The 11,088-nt window shown below is 45.9% G+C and overlaps 2 protein-coding genes across 5 annotated transcripts in view; one reads left to right on the top strand and one right to left on the bottom strand.

Moving 5' to 3' along the window:
• The window catches only part of LOC123763004 (ligand of Numb protein X 2), a 281,655-nt gene that overhangs the window by 228,547 nt on the left and 42,020 nt on the right, over positions 1-11,088 (bottom strand). The window contains exon 1 of one of the 4 annotated variants that reach the window (XM_045749953.2): positions 4,758-5,117. The exons of the other annotated variants lie outside the window; for them this stretch is intronic. The gene's annotated coding sequence lies outside the window, so the exon portion shown is untranslated. Of the gene's footprint in view, positions 1-4,757; positions 5,118-11,088 lie in introns of those variants that run through there. 4 annotated transcript variants of the gene reach the window in all.
• On the top strand, positions 1,385-9,913 carry LOC138351626 (cuticle collagen 2-like). The gene is made up of 3 exons (XM_069303628.1): positions 1,385-1,429; positions 4,636-4,908; positions 9,365-9,913. The coding sequence occupies exons 1-3, from the start codon at positions 1,385-1,387 to the stop codon at positions 9,911-9,913; spliced, it is 867 nt and encodes a 288-aa protein (XP_069159729.1).

Here is an 11,088-nt window from a genome sequence, read left to right on the forward strand (position 1 = left end):
TTAGGCAAAATTGTAATTAATTTTGTCAATAAAGATGTTAATAATAATAATAAGCTACTCTGAACAAAAAGTTCTAAGTAGCACTGGCTATGGTGAGCCCGTAGAAGCACAGGAGCGGTGCTGCATGTGGTCGAGAGAGGCTCAGCTTACATTATACCTTCTTTAAAAGTGTGAGGGACGGGCAAGGGGCGAGCTGAGGGGACTGGGGAAGAGCTGAGGGCGACGACTCTGAGGAAGACGGTAAGGGAAAGAAAGGAGGGAAAGTCTAATTGAGCTGTAGAGGTGTTATGAGCGATTAAGCGACGGGAAACTGCTTTTGTGATAGATTAAGCGCGCGGTGGGGGGGGGGGTATTAAGCGAGCGCCAGACGGCGGGATAGGGTGTTAAGCGAGGGATAAAGGTATTGTCAGCGGCTAAGAGAGGGGGGGGGGGGGTAAACCAACTTTAAAAAATGCCTACCCAAAGGCAAACAACAAAGACAAACATGAAAGCTTACAAGCGAGTGAGAGATCATTTAGACTCTCCGAACTACTATTGTTTTAGGTTCAGCTAAAAAAAAAAACATAGCCCGTAACTCTCCGAACTGTACAGTGTGACATAACTCCAAGTTAAACGTCATTTGAGCTCAAACATTAAATAGTAAAAGAGAGTACACACAGTATTAATAGACTTGTTACAATGATCAAGCAGTATGGTTATATTAATTAACTACGATTGCAGAGACCTGTGAGAGACTTTGATCGACTTCCGCCGTGTTCTTAAGTGTTCTGTTCTTAACGCAGAACACACCAGAACAATTGTGGGAGATATCATCATCGAAACACCGAGAGAAAAATCATCCCAAATATTTACAGCTACTATGATAAGGGAATTATCAGGGGAAAGCGCCAAGCCATTACGACTATATAGCACTGGGAAGGAGTCAGGATAAGGATTTGGGATGGGACTAGGGAAAAGGAATGGTGCCCAGCCACTTGGACGGTCGGGGATTGAACGCCTAACTGCATGAAGCAAGACCGTCGCTCTACCGTCCAGCCCAAGTGTTTGGACCCCTTATGATAAGAGAATGTATTTATTTTAACACTGGAACAAAATGAACACTCATCCCAACAAATTAATATGATAGACAAATTTCTTTGGAGCAAATTGCTGTTGTTCTTGTTAAAGATTTGCTACCTGGAACAAAAAGTTCCAGAGTAACACGGGCTATGGTGAGCCCGTAGCAAATTGCTGGTATTTTTATTCTAGATTAAGTTGGGAGAGTGTACGGCACAATAATTTAATACGACCAAACTTTCATAGGGATGCGGATGAGTCACAATAACGTGGCTGAAAAATGTTGACCAAACCACCCACTAGAAAGTGAAGAGACGAGAGGTGCAAGATGGAAATTTTAAAGGAACAAAAAGCAAGGCAACAAGAACGGAAGGTAAGATATAATAATGGGGGTAATAATAGGAATAAGAAAGGGATCCTGAGAGAAAACAAGAGAAAGAAAAAGAAAGACAAAAGGAAGGGTGGGGGGGGTAGGCTTATGTTAGGTCACGTTTGTTAGAAAGTTTAGACCATTTGAGTATATACTGTGAAAGGGAAGAGTCCACAGCAACAAAGCCAGAACTCAGGTTCATGCTGGGTTGGTTGTATATCGGAGCCGATTCAACAAGACGGTGTCTGTGTAGAGTAGAGGCAGGAAAGATTATTTTGGAGGAAGACCAATCAATAGGATGATTAGAATCCCTAACATGACTGAAGAGAGCATTATTAGTGTCTGCAGACTTAACACTTCTTTAGTGTTCCGTAAGTCTGTCATTAAGTGTACGGCCAGTTTCGCCAAAGTATTGGAGAGGACAAGACGAACAGGAAATAAAGTAGACACCAGCAGCATTAGAAGCAGGAGCAGCAGTGTGAACTGAATGCTACGAAGAGTGTTAGTTTGTCGAAAGGCGAGCTTTATGTCAAGAGGACGAAAGGTATTAGTAAGAGTTTTGAGTTTAGATATGAAGGGAAGGCATAGTACAGTGCTACTAGTGTTGGAAGCAGGTTTAGGATGAAAGAAATAACGTTTAGCTTGAGAATAGGCACAGTTAATGAAATGCAAAGGGTAACCAAGGCGAGAGAAAGATTTGTAGATAAAGGAAATTTCAGAATCAAGAAACTGAGGGTCGCTGATGCGTAGAGCGCGGAGGAAGAGAGGGGACGAAGACACTTTTCTTAACAGAAGGAGGATGGTAGGAAAAGAAGTGAACGTACATGCCACTATGCATGGGTTTGTGGTAAACAGAGAAAGAGAACCCAGACACAGAGCTGTGAACGTCAAGAAAAGGAAGGAGGGAATTAGATTCCCACTCAACTTTGAAATGGATAGAAGGAGCCAGATTGTTAGAAGAGGAGAGGAAAGGCTGGAAAAGACTAAGGTCATGAGGCCATAAAGCAAAAATATCAACAACACAGCTAAGCCAGAGAGACGAGTATCAATAGTAGGAAAAAAAAACAGTTTCGAAGTATTCCATGTAGAGATTGGCAAGAACAGGGGAGAGAGGGGAACCCATAGTGACACCGAAAGTTTGAGTGTAATATTTACCGCTGAAAGAGTGTGTTAACGTCAACACAGAGTCTAATGAGTTCGAGGAAAACGTTAGTGGGAAGCGGGAGATGAAGAAGGCCCTCAGTCGCCTTCTGTCTAACGAAAGAGAACGTCATCGAGGGGAACATTAGTGAACAGAGAGTCGACATCAAGACTAAGCATCTTACAAGACGGCTGCAGGCGCAGTCTTTCTATGAAGTCCTGAGAGTGAGGAAGGTGGGTAGGGGAAAAAGTGCCCAGGTAAGGCGTCAGAGTTCTAGCGAGCCAGGAGGCAAGAGGATAGCCAACAGCGCCCCTTCTCTCACAGGGATGACAAAGTTACAGACTGGAAGACGTTCACACACAAAATGCAGGAAAGGTATAAGAGTGTACAAATATATACGTAAAATAAATAAGGCAAGGAAACGCTATGAATACCGATGGGATTGGAAAATTGCAGACCACAATAACAATTACTACCAACATGGTGTCCAACATCACCACACTCCCTGGTAGGTCCCACAGCAAGATGAAGCTCTAGCACCTACCAGAGGCTCTAGCACCTACCAGAGGCTCTAGAACCTACCAACAAAACCAACCAAACATATTACACACAACGGAATATACATTACCTGTACCCACATTTTGGGCCTAATGCCAATAATAAAAAAAAAACTTAAATGGTCTCTAGCAAAGTCGATTGTAATGTTCGGAGCTGTCACACTAATTCATGTTAATTGTTCGCGTTAAGTTTGGATATTGAAATATTATTTATACAATATGATGTCGCAAATAGCATATATATGCCAACGTATGTGACGCACCGACGCACAAGATGCGCCCCCTATTTTACTTGTGGATTTTTTTGTAGCGTGTTAACTATAATCTTTCTAAGGGCATTTTACGTGTATAAAATAAAGGTTTCTTAAAGGTAAGAGTGTCAATTAAAGACATACCGCGTCCCCCACACCGGCAGATGTGGTAGGTCAAATAGACTACATCTATATATTAAAGACGAACTTGTCTGCATAGAACAGCAACAGCCGACAATAATATAGTTAACGTGGTTGGAATCAAGTCAAAGAAAAAACTTTGTTTCTTAGCTGGTGCATACATCAAAAAACTGTAATGATGATATAGAAAACTGCAGAGATAATATCTACAAAATACTGTGCCTGATATTATCTTTCCTCGAGTCTTCAAATTTAAAATTTTAAAATGGAAGGAAATAATAATATTGTACCAGGGAATCCAACTGGAAATACTCATACAAAAGGCAGAGCGTTCTTTAAACTCCTTCGTCTGGGTTGGGGGGCGTACACCAGCCGGGGGGGGGGGCGTACACCAGCCGGGGGAGGGCCTAACACCAGACAGGGGGGGGGCGTACACCAGCCGGGGGGGGGGCGTACACCAGCCGGGGGAGGGCCTAACACCAGACAGGGGGGGGGGGGCGCCGGGGCAAGATATCAAATGTACAGGCAATTTGTGCAACTCTTGCAATAATAAACGTAACAAGGTGATTACCGATTTATAAACTGCTGACGGGGAGTCAAAGAGAATTTGAATGACTATTAGTTAATCAATATCAAGGTAACGCCAGTCATTCAGCCGTGAGGTGACATTTCTTTCAACAATGAATGTTTTCTCAAGTGATGACATTCATATATGGTTTTGCAGGCCGAGAAATAGTCTTGGTCTATTTCGCTTCTGTCACATTTAATATTATAGCGGGAATGTTATGTTTGGTTATGCCTGGTGTGGGTAATAATAGGTCAGTCAGCCGTCACTTGCCTGCACCACCTACTACTGCTGCTAGACCGCCCCACACAAGTCCTACGTGACTTACCACGTTACGGAAAAGGTGCCCCTGTTCCAGTCCATTTAGGTTGGTGGTGTAAAGAAGAGGGCAGTACTAGCCCATATTAATTCTTAAGTCATTCTGGCATTAAATATTAATTTAATTAGGAACAAGAAGTTCATTTGTGGGTGCCGCTGGAAACAAAAATTGGAAAAATGCCCAAAATGAAATACATCATAAGCACTCTATAAAGAGTTACTGTCAACGGATTTAGGAAAAAATCGGCAAAGCTGTAATACCTATTCCTATACAACAAAAATACGTAGATTTGGCGCCAGACTTGACGCATTTGGAAGGCAATGTGCGATACATTAAGCGGCGTGAACGTGCACTCACCTCAAGAGAAAACGACGTGCCACAGTATGTACATTATAAGCAGCAGAGCGAAGATGACCAAGTAGTTGTTGGCCATGGCGCGTTGTTCCGTTCCCTGGGCCAACATCCTGACGAAGGAGGCGGCGAGAAGAGCAAGCTCAAGAAAGGTTATGTAGGATTCGAAAAGTAGGAGCGGGTGTGTGGCGCTACTCCAAGGGGCGTGGAGGGCGCTGGTTCACTGGTATATCCCGGAGGACGATGAGGCACGCAGGACGGACGGGTGAGGGTGAGGGAGAAGGACCAGTAGAGGATCACCGGTGGAGGAGTGAGACACTGGAGAAGCACACACCGCGGAGGAGGCAGCCACCGACAAGAGTGACCGTCAAGCGTCAGTCCGGCAAGCAGAAGGCTCCAACCTACTACACCTTGGGAGGGAAGATGTAGGGGGAGGGAGGGGTTGGGTGGGCACAGGTGGGAGGTACCAGGTGGAGGAAGAGATAAAAATGGTAGAGAACGAAGACGAGAGAGAGAAAGGGGAAGGGGAGGACTGATGTGGGTGGCTTCAGTCACCAGACGGGCACACACGAAGATTTCGGGAAAGGTCCATTTGCATAAACACACAAATGAATACTGGAGCCAGAATAGTGACACGCCTCCCTCCCCCCCCCCCCCCCCACCACCGCCGCGCGAGAAGAGAAGCTTTCTCATCTTCATTTGTGACATGTGTATATATATGCAGGAGAATTTTTCTCTAGGCCTGGCATTCCCGATCGTCAGGTTTTGACAAGTATCCTAGTTACATAAACACCGGTAATGTATATAAGCGCTACTGATGGACGTGAACACTGCGACTCTGAGTATCGGGGACTTTATTAATGATGACAATGGGCAAGGGTTGAGGGTGTCGACACACACCAACTCTACTATCATTTACAACTTATGCATTCTTTGTACGAATATTTACTAAGTATGATAATTGTTCTGTGTATGTATACATACCAAGATGAGGGTTTTAGAAGATACTGGGCCACGCCCTTCTAAGTGGGAGTGATACGATGTAATTACTCCCATCCCAATAAGTTCGTACCTTGTCTACCTTTGAAACCATGTACGAAGTTAGCCTCAACGGTCTCATAATTCATTCCATTAGCACGATTACCCGCTCCTTACATCAAAATCGGTCCATCGAGTTTCCAATTTCTATAATTTCTCGTCTTCCCTTCTAGTCTAGGTCTCTAGCGTTCCTTTTTTCGGCAAGGTGAGGTACAGTTCCCATAACCTATCCATGTTTAACCCTTAATCTTTGATTTATCTTGTTGCATACCTCTGGCCAATTTACAAGTTCTCATATTTAACGCAGTAAGGGTTCACAGGTAGTGTTCTACACACTACCAGAAGCCTCACCTCCTGGCGCTTGCCAGACTAATAAATACCTACATTTCACCTGCCACTCCCCTTCTCACCATGCATTTACCTGAGGTGGGTGTGTGTGTGGGTGTACTCACCTAATTGTGCTTGCTGGGGTTCAGGTTAAGCTCTTTGGTCCCGGGTTTCAACCGTCAATTGGCCTACAGATTCTGAGCCTATTCGGCTCTTATGATTTCGACATTTGAAACTGTGAATAGAGTCTGCCTCCACCACATCACTGCCTAGTGCATTTCATTTGTTAACTACTCTGACACTGATTTTTTTTAATGTGACTGTGGCTCATTTGGGTACTCAGTTTCCACCTGTGCCCCCTTGTTTGAGTACCACCAGTGTTGAATACTGTCTGTCTACGCTGTCAATTCCCCCTGCGAGTCTGATGTGGAAAGCATATCTTCCCTAACTCTTCAATCTTCTAGTGACGTGAGGTTTAATTCTAGTAATCATTCCGATATGCTCGGGTACTACTTTGGTGGCGGTAGAGCAGCACCCCGCCCGTCCTCCTAAGGTTCCCCAGCGTCAAAAAAAAAAAGAGGTCTAGTTAAAGTATCCTTCCTCTCCTAACCTGCCAGAGGACCCAAACAGAAAACGGGACAGTACGTCAGTTTTGCGAGCAACTTCCATTTTTTTGGAACGAAAATTTGTGCCCTCATGTAACGTATACGATCGAAATGCGACGTTCATGTCGAATGGGGAGTGAGTTGAGAGAGTGAGTTGAGAGAGTGAGTTGTGAGAGAGTGAGTTGTGAGTGAGTGAGTGAGGGCCTGGCGAGAGAGAGCAACCTGACTGCGTGCATTCTTGCGTGGCAGCCCATGTTTAAATGTGGATTGGCACAAAATTGGCAATAAATTCACATTTACCACGCTGGGACCTGACACACACCTTCAATGTTTACCTTCACGCCTCCGCCTTATTAACAAGAACACCTGTCTCCATTACCTTTTAGGGAACACGTGCTCAAAGTCATTCAGATTCTTTTTTTTTTACTAAAAATGGAAATGAAACCATAAGTGCAACTAGTTATAATTAGGCTTCCGAACGTAGGCCTACAAAACATGGGGAAAATTAAATAGCCTTATGAATGAATGAGCAGCATGTGGTAAACACAAGTGATTATAGAAGGTAACGACTATATGAGAAAGAGGGACATGAATGTGGGAGTAAGAAGTCATAAGAAAACACAGAATGAGATGGTAAGAGTAAACAAGAGACGGGGCAGCTACGCAGAAAATTAATGCGAAATATAACATTCAAGATATCAGGATTTGTTCGGGAGAAGAATACTGTCATGATCTGACACTCAGTAAAAACTAAAATGCAACTGTTTAGCCTAACCGGAAGAATACATACCAGCCCAAGCCTATTACCATAATTTAATTTCGACTCATACGGTACACATTTAACGCACTGGGCGATTTTGTGTACAAATGCGACGTATTAGGTGAGAGGACGGGTGGGAAACATGAGAAATGCAGATGATGAGAAACGAGGAGCCCGCTGCCGGAGTTGGTCACGACGGGACCTCAGCCTAGCGGGTCTAAGACAGAGCGAGAGAGAGAGAGAAGGAAAGAAGAGAGTGAGGAACGCCAGGCAAAACTAGACCCCGCAAGCGGCGTGCACACGCTTCACTGGCCCACGTCCAAAGGGAAGGTGCATACAACAAAAAAATCAAACACAGGAAAGTTGATCCTGGCCTTCAAAGGCTCCCGTGACTGACCCCGCCATAAACACCGCCTAAAATATACGCCGCGCACCTTCGTCGCTAATAGAAGTGGTGCTGGTGGTGCGATGAGCAGGTGCGGACATCCGCGCCCACCACCAGGACCAACAGGAACACCAGGCAGGAGGAGGAGGAACAAACACGAGGCAAGAGGAGGAACAGGAACACGAGGCAAGAGGAGGAGGAGGAACAGGAACACGAGGCAAGAGGAGGAGGAGGAACAGGAACACGAGGCAGGAGGAGGAGGAGGAGGAACACGAGGCAAGAGGAGGAGGAGGAACAGGAACACGAGGCAGGAGGAGGAACAGGAACACGAGGCAAGAGGAGGAGGAGGAGGAGGAACAGGAACACGAGGCAAGAGGCAGCCCGTCCTCCAAAAATGGGGAGGTAAATGTAACAGCCCCATAAGTGCAACTATGTACTATGTATGACAGTCAGGAATTGTACTTATTTTCACTTGGTATAAAACTGTACTGTCAAATATATTGTGAATATTTGAGTTTACCTGAAAAACTGAATAGAAAACCACGACCTAACCTAACTTAGGTTTCTTAGTTTTTGAAGATAAGCATTTTACTACTTCTTAATTACAATTACTACTTAACCTATAGCTATATTGATATTACAGTTTTATAAAACAAATAAAACAAAACTAAAATATTTCAATAAATTGTAAACTCAGGATATTTTCAAATTTTGTATAAAATTTCTATTGTTTAATAAAACTGAACAAGAAATTCCTGATATTTAAAACTTGTGTATAGCAAACTGAACTTAAAAACTTCATCCTAAAATTCTGAGTGTCTTAACAAAAAACGAGGAGAATAAATGGGCAGGTAAATGTAACAGCCCCATAAGTGCAATTATGTACTATGTATGACAGTCAGGAAATGTACTTATTACACTTCGTATTAAAACGTACTGTCAATTCGGAGGATGGGCTGCAGGAGGAGGAGGACTACGACATAACTGAGGAATTAGGAGCAATAACAGACACCAAGAAATAACAAATTTAATATATTGTGAAAGAAGAAAAAAGAACACGGGTAAAAAGGAAGGCCCAGCACACAACATATAAGCAGGTCCAATATTGACCAGGCGACGAGCAGGCAACCGTCAGAGGCTTCACAGAACGAAAAGATTACAAAGATTGTAAAGTCGTGACCAAAATTAAGTGAATAGATGAGAGAGGAAGACGGATGAAAGCAGAGATGAGAGCGAAGAATCGGATGAAAGCAGAGACGAGAGCGAAGACTTCGGATGAGTGAAAGAAGACTAAGGAGGGGAAAAAAGAAAGGAGGAGGAAAGTTTTGGGGAAGTGTAAGGAAACGCAGGATGATAAGGAAGATATAGGGAAGCAAGACGAAAAGAAAAGTTATAAATAAGGACAATAAGGGCGGATGAGAAAGCAGCAGCAAAAACAAATAGATGATTTAAGGCGAAGAAAGCAAAGACTACGCTAAAGAATGTCTTTAACACGAAGAAAATCTGTAATGGCCACGAAGACCCCGGGGGCCACGAAGACCCCGGGGGCCACGAAGACCCCGGGGGCCACGAAGACCCCGGGGGCCACGAAGACCCCGGGGGCCACGAAGACCCCGGGGGCCACGAAGACCCCGGGGGCCACGAAGACCCCGGGGGCCACGAAGACCCCGGGGGCCACGAAGACCCCGGGGGCCACGAAGACCCCGGGGGCCACGAAGACCCCGGGGGCCACGAAGACCCTGGGGGCCACGAAGACCCCGGGGGCCACGAAGACCCCGGGGCCACGAAGACCCCGGGGCCACGAAGACCCTGGGGGCCACGAAGACCCCGGGGCCACGAAGACCCTGGGGGCCACGAAGACCCTGGGGGCCACGAAGACCCTGGGGGCCACGAAGACCCTGGGGGCCACGAAGACCCTGGGGGCCACGAAGACCCTGGGGGCCACGAAGACCCTGGGGGCCACGAAGACCCTGGGGGCCACGAAGACCCTGGGGGCCACGAAGACCCCGGGGCCACGAAGACCCTGGGGGCCACGAAGACCCGATAAAGATGAAGACGATGGCAAGAGTGGCGGTCGTGGTGATCACGGGCATGGGGTCTGACAACTGAGTGGACAACGCTTCGGATTCGTAGTCCTGAGGTTCCGGGTTCGATTCCCGATGGAGGCGAAAACAAATGGGCAGTGTTTCTTTCACCCTGATGCCCCTGTCACCTATCCGTAAATAGGTACCTGGGAATTAGACAGCTGCTACGGGCTGCTTCCTGTGGATGTGTAACAAAAAGGAGGCCTGGTCGAGGACCGGGCCGCGGGGACGCTAAGCCCAGCAATCATCTCAAGATAACTTAAAGATAGATCATAATACCATCTAACTATATATTTTCCTCAGCATTTTGGTTAATGCCCCCCTAGGAGCTGCCTCGTATGGGCCAATAGGCCTTCTGCAGTTACCTTTGTTGTTATGTTCTGTGTTCCTTGGTTCTGGCCCTGTGGCTACTACACCCACATGAATATATTGACCTACAACATACCTACACCCTACAACTACACCCCCCCCCACACACACCCATTCTCCCTCTACCTATCCGGTACACCCCAACCATTCCCACCCCTCATTACAGACCTGACGCGCATCGTCCCCCGCCAGTTACAAAACAGTCCTCACCCACTGTTCGCCAGCCCCACTTTTTGTTTCCAATCCGGCCCCATCCTCCCTATTATTATTGTTCTACATTTAGCTACTCAGAACGAAATGTCCATGTAGCACGGGCTATGGTGAGCCCGTAATCCCCCCAGCCACCTACCCATTTATACCCTGGTCCTCACCCCGCCCCTCTCATACACATCACCCACCCCACAGCAACACTACACTCCTCTGCCACACACACACACCACCTTTATTATTATTAAAATCTTTATTGACAAAATTAATTACAATTTTGCCCAATCTGAGGATTTTGATAGTCTTATTAAAGTGAGGATAATGCTGGTATTCACTGTCACGCAGGACAGAGGGTCATACATAAAACAATAGGTCTAAACTGTAGGCTGAAACACACATACATCATGGTTACAACCACAACAATCCACCATCGTCCACCCCCACCCCCCCAATAACTACCACAATCTCTTAACTCCCCTACCACCACCCCACCAAAAATTTCCCGAGCCTCAAGATTGATGTAAGGACCCCCACCGTCAGCTCCATTAGCAGACTAGTGCCA

Source organism: Procambarus clarkii, chromosome 5 (assembly GCF_040958095.1).
Source record: "Procambarus clarkii isolate CNS0578487 chromosome 5, FALCON_Pclarkii_2.0, whole genome shotgun sequence".
Classification (NCBI taxonomy): domain Eukaryota; kingdom Metazoa; phylum Arthropoda; class Malacostraca; order Decapoda; family Cambaridae; genus Procambarus; species Procambarus clarkii.